At 54.5% G+C, this 18,158-nt stretch overlaps 1 protein-coding gene and 2 pseudogenes across 1 annotated transcript; all 3 read left to right on the forward strand.

Annotated features, from left to right (window-relative positions):
• LOC123804529 overlaps positions 1-12,874 on the forward strand; it is a 31,817-nt pseudogene extending 18,943 nt beyond the window's left edge.
• Positions 5-8,117, forward strand: LOC123804564 (butyrophilin subfamily 3 member A2-like). The gene is given in 7 exon segments (XM_045816935.1): positions 5-133; positions 3,741-3,828; positions 4,054-4,133; positions 4,135-4,396; positions 6,067-6,258; positions 7,670-7,870; positions 8,083-8,117. Coding segments are annotated over 6 exon segments (849 nt in total). The 5' UTR covers positions 5-133; positions 3,741-3,749.
• Positions 12,875-15,583: 2,709 nt separating the features above from the next.
• LOC123833500 lies at positions 15,584-16,561 on the forward strand (annotated as a pseudogene).
• The last annotated feature ends 1,597 nt before the right edge of the window (positions 16,562-18,158 follow it).

Below are 18,158 nucleotides of genomic sequence, written 5' to 3' on the forward strand. Positions count from 1 at the left end.
TCTGGGAGTGTCAAGGTTAATTGGGGGCAGTTGGTGAGAGCCAGGGCCCCTTTAGGAAGAGAGGCTGAGGAGCTGGGGAAGCCTGCAGGGTGTCCCTCACCCAGAGAAGGAGTGTGGGGCTGTGAGCCTGCAGGTGAGGGCACAGGGGGAGCGTGGAGCAGGGCAGGTAAGGTCTGCACTGGGACACCTGTGGGAGGGAGACAACGGGAACCAGGGAGCTGGACACCTGCCCGTCCCTGGGAACTTCCTGTGGTCAGAGAGGGGCAGGGCCCTCACCGTCTCTCCTGCTCATCTGTGGGAACGTGTTCTAGGAGATTCTAGAAGAGACATGGACACCAAACCCAGGTTCGGCTGCCTGCTGTTTGAAAGCCAATAATGGAGAGACAGGGACTGGTGGGAGGAAAGTAGGTCCATTCAAGGGCCCGCAGCTCGAGATCATGGGGGTCTCTCCTGACAAAGAATCTGAACAATGGACACTGTCAGGGTTTTTGTAAACAGAGAGATGGAAGGAAAACAAAAACACAACAAAGACACGGAAAGGAGGGTGTTGAGAGTTCTGCCTGGAGGGGACAAGTGCAAACAACACAGTCTGTTCAGGTTCCTGGTCAGGTCAGCAAACCTCCCAGAGCCAAATGTCTGAGGGTGGACTGAGCTCCTTCTGAAGTTAGTGTCTGGAATTCTTCAGCAAACCGGCTGTTTATCTGAGTCACACATAAGTGAGCAGGTCATCATTTACAGAAATAATGGTAAAAGAACAGTGGGGTGGGTTACCAGGTGTGCATCTTAAAGATTTATTATAAGACCCTGGCCAGTGTGGCTTAGTTAGTTGGTTGGAGCATTGTCCCACACACCAAAAGGCTGGGGGTTCGGTTCCTGGTCAGGGCACAAACCTAGGTGTTGGGTACCATCCCGGATTATGCAGCCTAGGAGGGGCATCCCAACTGATGTGTCTCTCTCATGTCCATGTTTCTCTCTCCTGTGCCCACTCTCTTCATCTGTTTATCTCCTATTTCTCCTCCACCCTTCCTCTCCCTCTAGAAGTAATGAAGAAAAATGTCCCTGTGTGAGGATATAATAAAGATGTATGTGTAAAGAAGATTGTTAAAAAAACCTGAAGCCTCCACACACACAGCAGTTGAGGAATGCAGAACTACACACTGTCTGACCACAGAGGGTGTTCCAGTCCGTGTGTCTGTGGACTGTCTGTACCTCCTCTCTGGAGAAATGTCCATTCAGGTCCACGACTCATTTTCTAAATCAGATTGTCTGTTTTTTTTGGTGTTTAGTTGTATCAGTACTTTCTAAATTCTGAATATTGAATACGGTTTAAAAAGTGGGCCCTCTTATTATCTGCTTTTTATTTTATTTATTTCTTTAGTTTAAGATTCCATTTATTTATTTATTTTTAGAGAGAGGGAAAGGGAGGGGGAAAGACAGGGGGAGAGACATTGAAGCCCAAGAGAAACATCGGTCGGTTGCCTGTCATGTGCTCCCACCAGGGACCCGGCCAGCACCCCAGGCCTGTGCCCTCCCTGGGAATCTGACTGGCCACCTTTGGGTTCTCAGGCTGGCACTCAACACACTGAGCCACACTACTCAAGGGTAATCATTTTTTAAATTGTACTATTGGCAAATATCTTCTTCATTTACTACATGGTGTTTTCATTTTGTGATGGTTTCCTGTGCTGGGCAAACACTTGTTCCTTTGAGATGGTCTCACTTATTTATTTGTTCACTTCTGCCCTAGCCCAAAGGGACATATCAAAAAAGATATTGCAAACAGTGATGTTAGAGAATTCACTGCCTACATGTCCATCCAGTTTTATGGTTTCAGATTTTACATTTAAATCTTTAATTTTATTCTGTGTTCTTCTTTGTACTTGGTTTAGGAAAGGGATGCAGTCACACCCTTTTGCACGTATCTGTTCAGGGTTGACAACAGCATTTTGGAGAGGTTCTCTTCACCTCAGACCGATTGCCCACAGAGGCGAGGACTCGTTGCTGGCTCTCTGGTCTGTCCCATTGACTTTGGTGACTGCTGTCCTGCCAGGTCCTGCTGTCTCTTCAGTGCAGACGTGTGACGTCCTGTCCTGTCAGGGAGTGTGACACCACCGACTTTGTTCTGTCTCGGGGTTTCTCTGGCTGTTCAGAGTTTTTGTGTTTCCACATACATTTTAGGGTTAGTTGTTGTACTTCTGAGAAGTAGGTCGTTGGTACTTTAGTAGGGATTGCACTGCATCTGTGCATTGTCTTAGGCAGTGTGGACATTGGGACAATATGAACCCTTCCCAACACCAGCACACTGTATGTCCTCACTCATTTGTGTTTCCTCAGTTTCTGTCCTCATTGTCCTACAGTTGTCAGTGTACAGGTCTGCCACTTACATTGAATCCTAGATATTTTGTCCTTTTGGATGATATTGAAAATGGGATTTAAAGAATGTCTCATTCTGAATATTCAGTATTGCTGTGTAGAAATGCAGCAGGTTTCTGCTTTTATATCCTGCAGTGTGACTCCATTCATACTAGTTCTAATAGTTGTTTCTGGGGTTTTTTTTTGGTGGAGTCTTCAGGCTTTTCTCTATTTTGTATCATGTCATCTGCAAATGGTGAGATTTTTACTTTTTTCTCTCTGATTTGTATGATTTTTATTTCTCTGTCTTGCCCAATTAGAGTGGCTAGGACTTCCAAGAGGGTTGAATGGAAGTGGTCATTGTGGGCATCTGTTTCTTCTTCCTGATCCTCAGGAAGAGCCTTCAGCTTTTCACCACTGAGAATATGTGGGTTGTTGGTTTAGGAATCATGTTTTTAATAAAGAGGTTTTCTATATATTTGTAACATAATTAGTTGCAGTTTGGGTATTTAAATTGTATCTACACTTTGCTATTACAGATTTTACCATGGTGAACACACTTAAATATAAACCTTTGTGATAATGCCTGATTGTTTTTCTTTGAGATTAATTGTTGCAAAGGGAAAACATTCTTAAGCCAGTGTGTCTGTGTATAGAAAATACATTCAGTAATATTTACATTCATGTGAAGCAAAGTATATGATTTCCATTATAACATAAATTATTATTTTATTATTGTTATTACTATTAATATTATTTGGCTTATTTTAAACTTGTATATGATCGGGATTAAAAAACAATAAGTATCTCCAGAAATAAGTGGAAATACATCCCACACTGTGAAAACTTTTCATTTAAAACATTCAGGTAATTGTAAAAGCACAGGGTGCAAAGGACTCCGCTTCTGCTCTGGATGGAATGGGGGCCCCTGGGAGGGGCTGAGCAGCCGGGAGGGGAGGGGTGAGGACATCTTGGCTGCTGTGCGGGGCACGGCCTGCAGGGGGCAGCAGTGGGAACAGGGACTCAGAGCAAGGGGCCTGCCTTCCTCAGAGGGTGATGCTGGGGGTGGGCAGCTGGCTGGGGCAGGGAAGTGTGGGTGAGCGGAGGGATTCTGAGCACCTTTCTGAAAGGAGACCCAAGGACTCCCTGCTGGTGAGGGTGAAGGTGCTTGCATTACGGTTCCGTGTTTCATGGGTGATTTCCGTGTTGGGATCCAGGGTTAGGAGACTCCCCAGGGGACATTTGCAGACGAGGCTCTCCCGTCAGCAGGGATCCTGGTTACATGCCCCCTGCCAGCCCTGGGGAGGCCGCGTCTCCATGTGGAATCCTCCACCTTCTCCCAGGTCGTCACTGCCACCCAGTCCCTCGTGGTGTCTCTCTCTGCCCAGCAGGGAACGATGGTGAGGCGCCTGGTCCCCCCTCTGCCTGCCCTCCCTGTCTGCCTCGCCGTGGTCCAGCTGCTCAGCCCCTGCTCAGGTAGGACCTGCTCTGCGTTCGTGCACCTGAAGCCTTTCCCTTGGGGCCCAGTCAGAACCCCTGGACGCCCCCCCCCCACCCCCTGCAAGGCCTGTCCAGACCCACCTGTGTGAGGACTGAGTTCCTGTCTAGGTGTCTCTCCCCTCGCCCTCCCTGCTGGGGCACCCCCTGGTCCCTCTGGCCCCAGCTCCCTCTGACGGAGCCCCCCCCCCTTCTGATGACCAGCTCAGTTTGCTGTGGTTGGACCCCCCGAGCCCATCCTGGCCATGGTGGGTGAAGACGCTGAGCTGCCCTGTCACCTGTCCCCCGGAGATGAGCGCTGAGACCATGGAGCTGATGTGGGAGCGACCCAGCCCCAGGCAGGTAGTGCACACGTACGCACACGGGCAGGAGGACACGCCGGCAGCAGAGTATCGAGGGAGAACTTCGATTTTAAGAGAGGACATCACTGCGGGGAAGGCTGCTCTCTGGATTCGGGACATCAGAGCCTCTGACAGCGGAACCTACCTGTGTTATTTCCAAGATGGAGATTTCTTCGAAAATGCCCTGGTGGAGCTGAAGGTTGCAGGTGAGCCTCAGGTTTGATCTGAGCTTGTTTCCCTGGAGTCAGGGGCAGAGGGTCCATGCCCATCAGAGAGCACTCTGGGCTCCTCACCACCAATGGTTCTCCCTAGCCCCCCCGCCCCCCAGCCTCCATCCCTGCTCCTCTGAGGCCCGAGACAGACCCAGGTCGTCCCCCAGGAAGGGCTCCTCCTGCATCCAGTAAGGAGTCCCTCACGCCGCCCACCAGGTCTCAGCAGGGAAGTGGAGGTCGGGGACAGGAAGGAGGAGGAAACCCCCGCACAGTGGGAGGCACACAGGTGTTTGGGTGCAGCGTGTCCCAGACAGTGGCCGTGGGCCCCCCAGGTGCCCGCTGCTGTGGGTCCAGGGGGCTGAGCTGCAGGGACAACACCTGTGGTGCCCACACCCTCCAACCAAAGGCCCCGGGACACACGTGCAGTTGAACAGGGTGTGTCCATCCCTGGAGCAGGGAGGGGGTCGCACCGGGGAGGAAACCGGGGTGTCTCAGAGAGGGGGTGTCAGGGAGGATCTGGGTGTGACCCTCTGGGCTGTCAGGGGACTTGGGGGGATGTGGAAGCAGGGCTCTGCTTTGGGCTGGACGCTGTCAGGAAGGTGCAGGGGTGTCATGGGTCAGTCCCAGCCAGGACAGGGGAGGGTGGTCACTGCTGTGGTCTGCACACTGTTCCTGCTTCCTCTGTGCTCAGACCGGCTGCTGAGGGGTCTTGACTTTGTCCTGACCCGTCCCAGGGACAGAGTGACCTTGTCTGAGGTGCTGCCCCCATGAAAGTGCTCGTGTCCGGGTGTCAGGGCTGCACTTCACCTTCTCAGGACACAGCCCCGCCCTGGGCTTCTGCCTGGTGGGTCCCTGGGGAGCCCGGCAGGGGATGGACTGTGGGGGGTCCTGGCTTTGTCCCTGCAGGGCCTCCTGAGCCAGACACTGTCCCTCCCTGTAGACCACAGGTCCTTTGAGAGAGTCCTCCCCACAGGACTCTGTCCTCTCAGGTCTGTAAGGGGCTTCCCCCTGCTCCCCTTGTGTTTAGGGATTCAGTGTCAGTAGGAAAAACCCCACAGTTCCTGGCCTGGGTCAGCGCTCCTCTGTGGAGAAGTGTTTCCCTCTGAACAGTCACGTGATAGAAACCTCCCACGGTGGAGAGGCCCCAAAGGAGGCTGACACCTGCAGCATTAATTACAGCAAGATTTTCACACGGGAACAAGCACACAGAGCACAGCTAGTGGCAGCAAGACGAGGTGGAGATCCTTCCCCCACACGGCAGGGCAGAGGCTCACACAGGACAGGGGGGATGCATGGGGGCTCTGGGGTGTGACCTGCTTCAACTAACAGGGAACTTGCATCCTTGCCTAGGGTGGGGTGAGGGGCTGCTCCAGGAACCAGCATGTCTGGGCCATGGGGTGAAAGGGAGGGTCCAGCAGTCTCTAAGGAAATTCAGGGGAAACAATGTCTGCTCTGCCCAGATCCCCCTGGATCTAGCACGAGGGCCCAGCGGTGGTCAGGCAGTGGTCACACTGTGGGTCAGTCTCTCCTGCACAGCACACTCTGGGAGCAGCTCCTGTGAATCCCTGCTGGGCTCATCCAGGATGTGTGTGCCCCTCCCTGCTGTGGAGACCCCCACCAGTGCAGAGGGCTCCCCATGATTCAGACTCACTTTTCCTCCCCAGCGCTGGGCTCTGATTCCCACGTTGAAATGAAGGGCTACGAGGCTGGAGGGATCCGTGTGGAGTGCACGTCTGCCGGCTGGTACCCGCAGCCCCAGATCCAGTGGAGAGACGCCAGGGGACACAGCTTGTCTGCTGAGGTGGCCACAGAGGCTGCAGACCCCCAGGGCCTTTATGCAGCCTCAGCCTCTGTGATCCTGGGAAGGTGGCTCTGGGGAGGGGGTCTCCTGTGTCATCAGAAACCCCCTGCTGGGCCAGGAGAGGTCAGCCAGGGCTTTCCATCCCAGGTGAGTGCCCTGCCCACTGCCCTGGGCTCCCTGGGTGGCCCCCTGGGGGGAAGGTGTGGTTGTCTGCTGCTGACCTGGGTCTGTGCAGGGAACAGAAGGGACAGAGCAGGGACCTGCTGCTCCTTCCCCATGAAGCTGTTTGTGTCACAGACACCTTCTGAGCACTTCCTGCGGCCACACACGGTGCCAGGGGATGGAAACTGAGGAGAAAGGGTCAAGATCAGCAAAGACATGAGAAAAGGGAAAAATATGTACCATGCAAATCTTAGAAAAAGGGCTCATCTTAAAATATCAAACAACCAACTAGAACAAAGAGCAAAGAACAGGAATTATCAGTTCACAGAACAGGAAATGACTCAGGAAAAGGTGTCAGATCTCCCTGACTCTGGAGGTGATGCCCACCTGTGAGGCTGGCAACAGAGGAAGAAGGAGGTGATGGTGACACATTCTGGTGGCAGGATTGTGGGGAGTCAGTGACTCCTAGAGGTTTGTGGCTATTGTTTGGTGTATTTTTGGTGTCAGTGAGCACATCTGCCTTTGGGGACACCAGAGCCACCATATCCAGAGTGCTCATTCAGTTATGCAAGACCCCACTTCTGGGACTTTAGCTCACAGATCAGCTCACATTTGTACTTAATGCCTCATATAAAAGGTTATTTCCTGCACCATCAATCATTTTAACAAAGAGTCAGAGACGGTGCAAGTGCCCCGAGGGGCCGTGTGTGCAGGGGGCGCTGCCCTGTGAGAGCAGACACAGACCTGCCCCCTGTGCTGAGGGGGGAAGGTCGCCCAGACCCAGGGGAGCAGAGAACAACCTGTGGACCCGCTGGTATAGAGTGCTGCCTTCACTGTACACAAGATAAAATAAAACTATATTTATGTTTTTAAAATTTAATAAAACTTGCATGGCACTCACTATGTGTCAGGTACTGTGTAAGCATTGATTTAATCTCTTACCAGTCAGGACACCAGGAGCAGATGGTTAAGTCATTAGTTCAAGGTCACAGAGCTAGTCAGGTGGAAGACCCAGAATTGGAGCCCAGGTCTCCAGCCCCAAAGTTCACGTTCTTAATCCCCAGAGTAAAGTGACCCAGAAGAAGATAGTAAATGGCAGAGGGAGGAGCAGTGGAGAGATTTCAATGACTTTGTGTACGTTTTTTTTATATTCAAAATATTCCCATGTGAGAGGCAGTTACTTCAAGACAACGGTGTTATGTGCCAGTGAAAGTTCTGGGCACTTTGGGGAGAGAACGATTGTTTTCAGTCCCCAGATACTCTGAGACCCAGGGTGGCCTTCAGCTGAGGCTCACCCTTCGCAGGCCCCTTCTTCCGGAACGCACAGCCCTGGGTGGTGGCCCTGGGAGTGACCCTGCTGGCTCTGCTGGGGCTCCTGGCGGCGGCGGGCTACTTCCTGTGGAGACAGCAGAAGAAGAACCAGGCCCTGTCCCAGGAGAAGGAGAGGGCGCTAGCGGAGAAAGAAGCAGCTCAGGCCAAGGAGCAGCAGGAGCGAGGCGCCAAAGGTGAGGCCCAGCTGCAAGGTGGTCGCCACCTCCCAGCCCCACCCCGCACCCACCATGCAGGTCCTCTATTCCACCCCTTTTAAAGGACTTTCTTTTCCTGCTTATTTCCAGAGAAGCTACAGGGCGAACTCAGTAAGTGGCGATCCCCGGCCCACACGTCCTGGGGACCCTGCATTACACGAGTCACTGACCCCTCACGTTGTTCCCTGCAGGGTGGACAAAGATCCCGTACCTACCACGTGAGTGACCCGGACCCGCATCTCAGCCTCTCTGCTCAGATATTTCAGCCAGTGTCCTCCCCACTAACGTCCCAGGGGAAGAAATGAGGACGCTGAATGGGGACCAGGCAGTGGTCTGTCTCAGAGGGGAAGGGACTGCGGTCTCTCCACCAGGGGGCGCTCGCGCAGGACACCCCGGAACCCCAGAAAGGACAGGGGGAGGGGGAGGGGGAGATGACTCAGGGTGTGAGTCCTTCCTTCCTTGCTTGGTTCACAAACTCTGTAGCCCACCGAAAAGAAAGGCAGGAGGCAAAAGTGTCTTAAAAACAGGAGTGGCCGTGTCAGTTATCAGAGACTTACCCTTACTGCTGAAAGAGTAGTATCTGAAATTTTCCCATTAGGTTTCCCCATTGTTTCGGAGTGGGCAGGAAATAATGCAGATTGAGGGGAATGAATCCCAGCACACAGGTACACGCGTGTGTACACAGGGCAGCGTGTGCGCAGGCACACTCAGGTCCTGGAGAACGTGGAAATCGTTTACATGACAGGGTCACAGTCCAGGTCCCCCAGGGGACGTCTGACCGTGGAGAGGACCAAACCCTGAATACACGAGGCTTCTCCCCCTCATGTAAAGGATGGCTTCTCGTTGGCTCCCCAGCACTGCAGCATCACTGTTCTTGCTCGTTGGGGTCATTACTAAGTAAAATACGGGAGACTGAACACCAGCGCTGTGATGCTGAGGCCATCCGTCTGTCACAGAGACTCCTCAGTGACTAAGAGGGGGTCCGCAGGGTGCATGTGTTGGACTCAGGGAGGATTCACAACACAGCAGGTCGGAGCAGACAGCAGGGGACCTCATCACGATTCAGAGTGATCTGCAATTTAAAACTTATGCATTGTTTGTTTCTGCAATTTTTATTCACTGCTCTCCAACCGTGGTTGTCAGAAGGTAACTGAACCTTCAGAAGCTAAAGCAGGGATGTGAGGTGACTGCTGCACAGACCCGGACAGGACAGCTGTGCGGTGACCCTGGGACAGCCTGTGCAGGGCGCCTGGGGGTCCTGAGCTGCAGCTGATGGAAAGAGGAGGGGGCACCGGGGAGGGAACAGGCAGAGAGGGAGGTGGGGAGGGTGGGGGGCACACAGGAAGGTGACAGGGGGCACAAGGGACAGAAAGGAACCGACTCAGAAAGGACAGTTCAGGTGACTGTCTGTCTCCACTGCAGGTGAGGAGCGGTCTCAGGTCTATGCAGGTGAGTGAGCCTGAGGCTCCCTGGTTTCCAGGCTCCTGTGGGGGAAGCAGGTGCAGCCTTTCCTGCCGGGGGAGGGGCCGTCCCGTCAGGCTCAGAGGCTCATTCTCTGTGTCTGCACCACCCCCCTCCTGTCTGGTCACTCAGAGAGGACCTTCCAGACCCAGTGTCCCCTCACCCTGCTGACACCCACGCCCACACCCGGCACAGCCTGGTCGTGTCCCCACGGCCCCAGCGTGATGGGGGGAAGCCCAGCACTGGGAGAGGGTGCAGCCTGGCCCGCAGAGCTGCAGACGAGGGGAGTGGACGTTGGAGGGGACTGAGGAGAGGAGAGAGAAGAGGCTCAGTGAGGACAGTGGGGGGGGGAGAGAGAGAATGACCTTTTCTTGTCTGTGTCTCCTTCCTTCCAGAGTTGAAGACGGCCCTCTTCCAGCCTGGTGAGTGGGTCCCTCCGTGTCCCCAGGACAACCCCCGAGGGCCCCTGCTCCCTCTTTCCTCTCTAGCTCTTGACTGTGGGTGGTGACCTGAGGTCGAGGTCTCAAAGGTGTGCCCACCTGCTGCCCGGAGCTTAGGGACCCGGGACAGAGGCTGTCCTGGGGCCCACAGGTCTCTGTGGGAGGAAGAGGCAGGAGGGGCGGGGCTGGAGGGAGGGGCTGCAGGGAGAGGGAGGGGGGACCTGACCAGGCTCCTCCCCTCCTGCCCCTGTGTGTCCCCGAGTTCTGCTGTGTTCCACAGTCACTGCTGCTCTGTGAGGGCTGGGACAAGGACCGAGTGAGGGGGTGACTGTGTGTTGTCAGAGCACCCGCAGGAAACAGACGGCCTGTTTGAAGGGGGTGTTTGTCTGACGGTAATGACCACAGTGAGGGGAAGGTGTCTTATGACCTAAAAACGATGCAGACAACTCCTCAGACTGTAACAGACTGTTGTAGGGTGATTCACTCCCAGGGTTACAGGGGCAGAAAGGACAGAGGACCCCACAATGTGCACAGATTATTCCCTGACAACACACCCCTTACAGCACTTTCTCACACTGTAACATGGGGGTCAGCGCTGTGTCCCCCTCCTGCCTCCTTCCCTTGTCCAGCCTGCGCCTCCCCTTGGCCAAACCCCACAGTAACCAGAGCCCAGGGGCCCAGGGGTGCTGTCCATGGAGGACTGACTCCTGGGCCAGAGGGGGTGGGACAGGTGGGGAGTGGACCCCAGAGCACCTGGAGCCCCAGCCTGGCCCCGAGCACAGGAGGGACACGGTGTCTGTTGTCACACCAGGCACTTCCTCTGTGCCCGGCCTGGGGCTCAGTATACCACCCATTTGTCCTATTCCTCCCCAGAGATTAGTGTTTCACCCCCACTTCTCAAATATGATATTGAACTTGAGATATTCCGTAGCTGGTGTCTGTGGACAGAGAGACTGTGCAGGAAAGGACGTCCCCCAGCTCAGGGGGCAGAGCCAGGGCTGACGTTTAATCCATGTGACTGTGCAGCACAGGTGGGCATGGACATCTTTGGGGCATAAATAGGAAAATAGCAGATCCCAACCCTCCTCACCTTCCTCCCCAAACACCAGACCCCTGTAGTGTCCCTGGCACGGCTGAGGGTCCTGGGTGGGCTGGGGACCCAGGACTGTGGGCTTGGCCTCCTGCCCAGACCCAGGCCTGGAAGGCTGAGGCTCTGATGTCCGGGCACCACGGCTGACCCCACGCCCTCTGACCCCCTGCAGTGGATGTGTTTCTGGATCCAGACACGGCGCACCCCAGACTCCATGTTTCTGAGGACAAGAGGAGCCTGCAAGGGACAGACACACGGCAGAACCTGCCAGAAAACCCCAAGAGATTCAACCAAGAGTCCTGTGTGCTGGGCTGTGAGAGCTTCACATCGGGGACACACTTCTGGGAGGTGCAGGTGGGGGGCGGGGAACAGTGGTGTATTGGGGTGTGCAGGGAGGACGTGATGAGAAAAGGGAACTTTAAAATGGCCCCCGAGAATGGGTTCTGGACAGTGGGACTGAATCCTCGGAGAATCTGCTGGGCTCTCACAGACCTGCAGACCACACTGACCAATGTGAGCAATCCTGAGAGGGTGGGAGTTTTCCTGGACTGTGAGCTGGGGGAGGTCTCCTTCTACAATGCCCTCGACGGGTCTCACATCTTCACCTTCCCGCACACCCGCTTCTCTGGGCCTCTGAGGCCTGTTTTCTCGATTTCGACAATTCGGCGCACTCCCTTGACTATTTGCCCAGCGCAGGAAGCAGTGGGGAGGTCCCTTGTGTCTAACCCAGTGCCTGACCCTTCCCTGGAGACCCCAGTGTCCCCGGGCTCAGCTGATGGGAATGGGGACCCTCAGGCTGAAGAAACGTCTCTGCTTCTCGCTGCCCCACCTGGAGCTCACGGCCTCCTGGACAGCAAAACCTCTCAGCAGGAAAACACTTACAAAGTACACATGAGTGATGAACTTTACTAATATTCATTCATATTTCATTAGAGTTAAGAAGATGAGGGTGCAGACAGTGAGTTAACTTTCCAAAGGTGAGTCAGGGGCTTTGAACAACCAGAGCTGACATTTATAGGTGACTCCACATGTACTAGTGCTGTGCTACCTGCTTCAGGTGAATCTGACTCATTCTCAAAAACCCTGTGAAGCAGCCTCATATAGACAGTGTGGAAACTGAGTCAGCGGCAGTTCACTGACGTACATAATTCACACAGAAGTTAATGCTGAGTGATGTTCATCCCCTGCCCCTCCCCTCTCCCTCCCTCTCGTCTGTCCCTTTGCAGCTGATTGTCCTGTTGGGCAGGGTCATGGGCAGCCCTGAGGGTCCCTCCCAGGGCACCAAGGGTAAAGGTCACTGCAGGTGACTGTGAAGGCCACAACCCACTTGGATCCTTCAAGGTCAACTGTCAGAGCCGTGGTCCACCCTTCACTGACTGGCTCTGCAGGACGCCGTGGTCCAGAGGGTGAACTCACAGTGACCCCATCACACAGGGCTGAGAAGGGACCAGCAGCCACTGTCTTAACCAGCCTGTGACCTGTGGGCACAGAGCAGACCCCCCCTCCCACCTCCCACCTGGAGGTCCTCTGTGAGCAGGATGGTGGGGGGAGGGGCAGACGGACGTCAGTGGAAGTTCCATCACACGGGGGGACCCACGTCCAGGACAGGGACGCCCACCGCTGACCACCCACTGAGGTTCCCGAGGTTCCTGTCACCTGTGGGTCCTGGGGAAAGGCTGCTCTTCCTCATCATCATCATCACTGTGACTGTTCACCATGTGTCCCCTCCCTCTGTGTGTGGGTGTCATGTCACATGTGTTAAATAAATGTGTCAATAATTGTCACCCTTTGACAGAGCTCTTTCTGGATGTAACCCCATGGATAACTCACCAGGTTCACAGTTTAGTTCCCTGGCACATTGTTTCCCAATGCTTATTGGGTTAACTTTCTATTTTTGCTGTAATAGTATAAATTTCATGACCTAATACAATACAAATTTGTTATCTCACAATTCTCTGGGTCAGAATCCAGTGTGGCTCTCACCAGACTGTATTTAAGGTGTCCGCAGGCTGCCATTTGTTTTGTGTGTTTGTTTCTGTTTTGGGGGTGACCCAGGGACGAGTCTGAGTTGCTGATTCCGACTGCTGGCTGAGCTGCCGTGACGGGACCCAGGCAGCCCTCCTTGCTGCTGTCAGAAGAACTGAGACCCCTCCAGGCTGGGAATGTCTGGGGTGATTCTCACAGGGACAGATGTCAGGGAACAAGTCAGGTGACAAGAACAACATGGGGACAGAATCCCAGTCATAAAATGATTGCTTCAGGGCCACTGTTAGTGAGCTAATTGTAGTGCGGAATTGAGGCAGTAACAAGGGCAAACAACCTTTATGTTCAAAGACATTTGCAAGGGGAGGGTGGCCCTGGTCATTCACAACATCACAGCACATGACAACTGCATCCACCACTGTCATTTCCAATGAGGCACGAGGCCATCATGCACCTGGTGGTGGCAGGTGAGACGTTTCTGTTCGTCTGGTGACTTTTTCACTGTGTGACCCTTGAGGATAGTTTCTCTCTGTACTTCGGGCCCCCACAGACCAGCAGATGTTTGTCTAGGATCCCTTCTACCCTGGCAGGGGGCTTCCTCCTGCCCGAGGGCCCAGTGAGTGGGTGTGTCCTGCTGAGCTGTGGACATGAGTTTGAGAAGCACAGTGAGCTCAGTGGGGCCGTGAGCAGGGGAGACGGTGGATCCTCATGGCATGTGCCCTGCTGCTGCTCAGAGATCTCTAAGGGTCCTTGCCTGTCACGTGCATTAGGATTAGACACTTTAGACATGTTTGTCTGTCACAGGCCTGGGGCCCAAGTCCCTCACTGAGATGAAGGGTCACAATGATGGGGGTGTCCAGGTGGAGTGCCTCTCCACAGGGTGGTCCCCAGAGTCCGGTGCAGTGCGGAGGGACCCTTAGAGTAAGATTATGCCCATCCTAGAGGAGGCTTACTGAGCGTGGGACACAGACGGCCTCTACAGGGTCACCATTGCCATGAACATCAGGGACAGCTCTGGGAGGAACAGGACCTGCTCTGTCAACAGCACCTGCTAGGCCAGGAGAGGGACTCTGGGGTCTTCCTTCCAGGTCAACTCCCTGCCCTTTGGGGGCCCAGCCCGAAAACACAGGACCCTCAGCAGACAGTTGGGAGCCTGAGTGGGGCTGGGGGAGGGGAGGGGCAGGGCTGGGAGGGTCCTGGGCCCTGAGGAGCTCAGGCTGCAGCTGAGCTGAGGCCTCTCCCCTCCTCACAGGGGGCATCACAGAGTCTCCCATCCCAGGAGGAGGAGCCTCGTCTCTGAGGGTAAATCTGCTCATTTTCCCTGTTGTGGTTCTGATGCTGCAGCTATGGTTGTGTGTTCAGAACAATCACACACCGTGAGAGCGGTGGGGGTAGGGGGCTGTCTGCACCTGGTGGTGCTGATGCTGAAGCCTCCCCTCCTGCCCCTGGGGTTTTCCAAGGACAGAACTGGGACAGTCAGTGTCTACAGACATTCATAAAGTCACTCAACAAACACTTAGCAAGAATCACATATGTTCTAGGCTCAGTTCTAGAAACAGGAAATAAATCACTAAAGAAAATACGTAAAGATCCCTTCCCTCATGGGGTTCCCCCTCTACAAAAGCAGACAGTAATCTATAAAACAACTAAAGACAGGAGTAAAATAATTGATTAAACTAATATATTAGAGTGTGAGCTGTACTATAGAAAAATTAATTGGGAAAGGATATATGGGGGGCTCAAAGCAGGGGAGCTGTGATGGAACCGGAAAGGTGAGGGGAGGCTCCTGTGAGAAGGGGCAACAGGGCACGTGAGGGGTGAGCACCAGGGAGCAGGAGGGGCAGGTGCCCGGGGCCTGAGGCAGCAGCACGTCTGGCAGTTTCGAGGAACCCGGGGGGCAGGTGTGGGTGGAGGGACTGAGTGCAGGGAGGATGGGGGGAGGGGGGTGCGGACCTGGAAGGGGCCCAGAGCAGACGGGGCAAGGCAGGTCCCAGGGGGCCTGTGGTGGAGTCTCGGTGAGACAGGAGCCAGGGCAGGGACTGGAGCAGAGGCTGGAAGGAGGGGTTTGCAGTGACCAGGCCCCAGTGAGGGCGGCTCAGCGGGGACAGTGACGGTTGTGGGTTTTCATTCATCTGGTCCTTCCCACGGGGACTGCAGGTGCTGCTGCTCTTCTGTCTCTTCCGCTGTGTCATGTGACAAAACTAGAACTGTTTATTAATGAGTTTCACATCTTTTTTTCAAGAGAAAGCCACCCATGAATTGGGGTATTACAGGGCTTCACAATTAGAGGAGCCTCTCCCTGAGGGGTCTGGGGCAAGAGCAAGGGGTACAGAGGAGGGAGCAGATGTCACTGACTAAGGGGTCAGGGTTTTCTTGTCAGGCAGCAGGTCCTGAGTTCCAGGGTCAGGTGAGTGGCCTGAATTGCTTTACTGGGATGGGGGAAGGGAAAGAGTCTTTGGTGTTTAAAGCCACTTTGGAAAGTTTCTAACTAAAAAGAGTCCCCAAGATCATATATGACTTGAATAGAAAAATGTTCAAGCAGGTCCTGAGACTAAGGAAAGTAGGAGCCATTAATTTCAGCCCCTTTGCTAAACTCTCTGCTCACTCAGTGCCCAGGTGTGCTCTCCCTGAGGCCCCGCCCCCTCACTCAGCAGGTGGACATGCAGCCTCAGGGGCTCTCCTCTGTGAGCTGCCTGGGGTCTGGGGTTGCGGGGCTTCATGGAGATTACACCCCTTGGTGGTTACTCCCCACTTCCGGAGACCTCCTCAGTGCCTAAGCCTCACCCCAAGACTTCCCGTGAAGCTGACCTGCTCCTCGACCCAGATACCACTCTCCATGAGCTCTTCCTGTCCCAGGACCAGAGGAAGGTGCACGGAGCCCCTCCAGGCAGAGCTCGCATGACCACCCTGAGAGATTCGCCTGCTGGCCTTGTGTCTTGGGTGGGGACAGCTTCCCTCAAGGAGACATGACTGGGAGGTGGGTGTGGAGAAGGTGACTCCGTGGCCGTGGGGTCTGTGCAGACCGTGTGCAGAGGGAAGGGGGAGGCCCTGCTGGTCCCTCACAATGGCTTCTGGGCCCTGGAGCTGTTAGGACACCAGTGCCAGGTCCTGTCCTCTCCGGAGAAGACCCTTCCCCTGAAGGAGCGCCTTCCCTGAGGAGTTGTTTCCCTGCACTACAATGTGGAGACGTCTCCTTCTGTGACAGGAGGGACAGATCACTCATCTACACGTGTCCCCGCTCCCACTTCTCCGGGCCCCTGAGGCCCTTCCTCAGGCTGGGCTCTGATGACAGCCCCCTCTTCCTCTGCCCAGCATTCACGGGGGCCCAGGGGGTCACTGTGCCTGAGGGTGGCCTGGTTCTCCATGGAGCAGGGACCCACCACAGCCACCAGGACCAGCGCCCTGGTCTCAGAGCCCAGGAGAGAAGCCCCGGCCATCTCTGCTCAGCACCCAGCACAGCACCCAGAGGACTCGGCCCCTCCCTCTGGGCACATCAGAGAACCTGCCCCACAGGCCCGGGACTCCCCTCCAGTCCCAGCCCATCCCCCCCTCAGCCTGTTGCTCTAGCAGCTGGTCAGCTTGTCCCCACGGGGCAGGGGCCAGTCTCAGGGCAGCCAGTGCTTGCACGTGGCTCCCCACCAAGGACAATGAGGGACAGTGACAGGCTGACAGCCTGCTGCTCTGACATCAGGGTGACCTGTCAGCATGGGACCTGAGGTGACACCAGACACAGTGGACTCGGGGTGAGGACAGCAGGATGCACCAGGTCCTGAGGGGTGAGGAGCCACCACTGGGGGTCAGAGGTGGAGGAAGGGGGACCCAAGAGCTGGGAGGGTCCAGGCTGTTGGTGTGGTGGCCCCCCCATGACAGCCAGGGGTCCTGCACCAGAAGGTCCATCCCCACCGTCCCCCAGAGCTCCAGGTCTCAGAGCGAAGCCCCAGGTTGGAGGATCAAAGACAAAAACAGAGGGATGACAGTCAAGGACATGGTTGGATCTGCACTGGCTCAGGGTTCTCTGCAGTAAATCTACTCGGTCAATGAGAATGGGCTCTCGTTTAAGGTCCCTTGTGATCAGGTGAGCAGTGAACCACAGGTCAGAGGGGGACCATCGGGCTCCAGCTTCTTGTTTTCGGGATGAATTAAAAACTTCAGATTACTGAGCACCCCAACATGTTTCTGGTCATTTGATTATATCTGAGTATATTTACTACATTGAATTGGAGAAGTTTTAAGTGTATTTATTAACTTATTTTTACATTTTCACTTTGTTATTGATTTTAAAGGGAGAGGGAGGGAAAGACAGAGAGAGACATCAGCTTGTTGTTCTTTTTATTTACATGTGCATTGGTCCATTTCTTTGGTGCCCTGACTGGAGATGGGACCCAAGCCTTGGTTTATTGGGACAACGCTGTTACTGAGATACCCAGTGAGGGTTATTATTCTGATTTAAATGATATTTAAAATCTGGTTATAGAGTGATATAAATAAACAAGTTCATGAAAAAAAAACGTGCATTCGGAGCAAAATAAATACTAGCGAAGGGTGTGGCATCGATTTGCTTTGCAAATCATATGTCTGGCTAATACTAGGAGACTGGGGGCTCTTTTCTGTTCATGTATGAACTCTGAGACCTGTAAAGATTTATGAGTTAATTTAAGCCAGACGGATGACATGGAGGGGAACAAGATCCAAATATCCTGTAAAGAAAGACCGATTTCACCTTCTTTTCTGCATTTGGAAGGAAGGAGGGAACCCAAGGCTTACATCAGAGTGGGAGAAAGGAGAGGTGAGAAGACCCCGTGCTCCTTGGTTCAATGAAGCAAACTGCTCAGAGCAAATCACCCCTGGGGCAGAGCACGGACATGAAGATGGCGTGGCTGTCAGAACAGGGCTGGGAGGCCACCCTGGGACCCAGTCCTGCGTGGCGCTGCCCGCATCATCTCCGGGGGCTCCACTGGGCTCTGCCCAACAGCACAGTGAGCAGCTTCCAGGAACCCGAAAGTGCTGGGGCTCAGAGAGAGGGGCGGGCTTCCAGGGAGCAGAGGCCCCGCCTCAGGTCCGTGATTGGTCCGCCCCATGCAAATAAGGACTTCGTGTTCTAAAATTTTGAATGGTCAAAAACACGCTGACCTGACGGGTCAGAAAAGAGGCGCCCTGATTGGCCAGAGCTGCATAGCCCCCATTGCCTGAGGAAAGCTTCAGTGCCATTGGTTGAGATAGGATTGCTGGAACTTCCTTATAAGGGCTGGCTCAGAGGGCAGGCAGGGTGCAGGCCGGTGGTTCAGCACAGGCT

This window comes from Phyllostomus hastatus, unplaced genomic scaffold (assembly GCF_019186645.2).
Source record: "Phyllostomus hastatus isolate PE091 unplaced genomic scaffold, TTU_PhHast_1.1 phas_scaffold_216, whole genome shotgun sequence".
Lineage (NCBI taxonomy): Eukaryota > Metazoa > Chordata > Mammalia > Chiroptera > Phyllostomidae > Phyllostomus > Phyllostomus hastatus.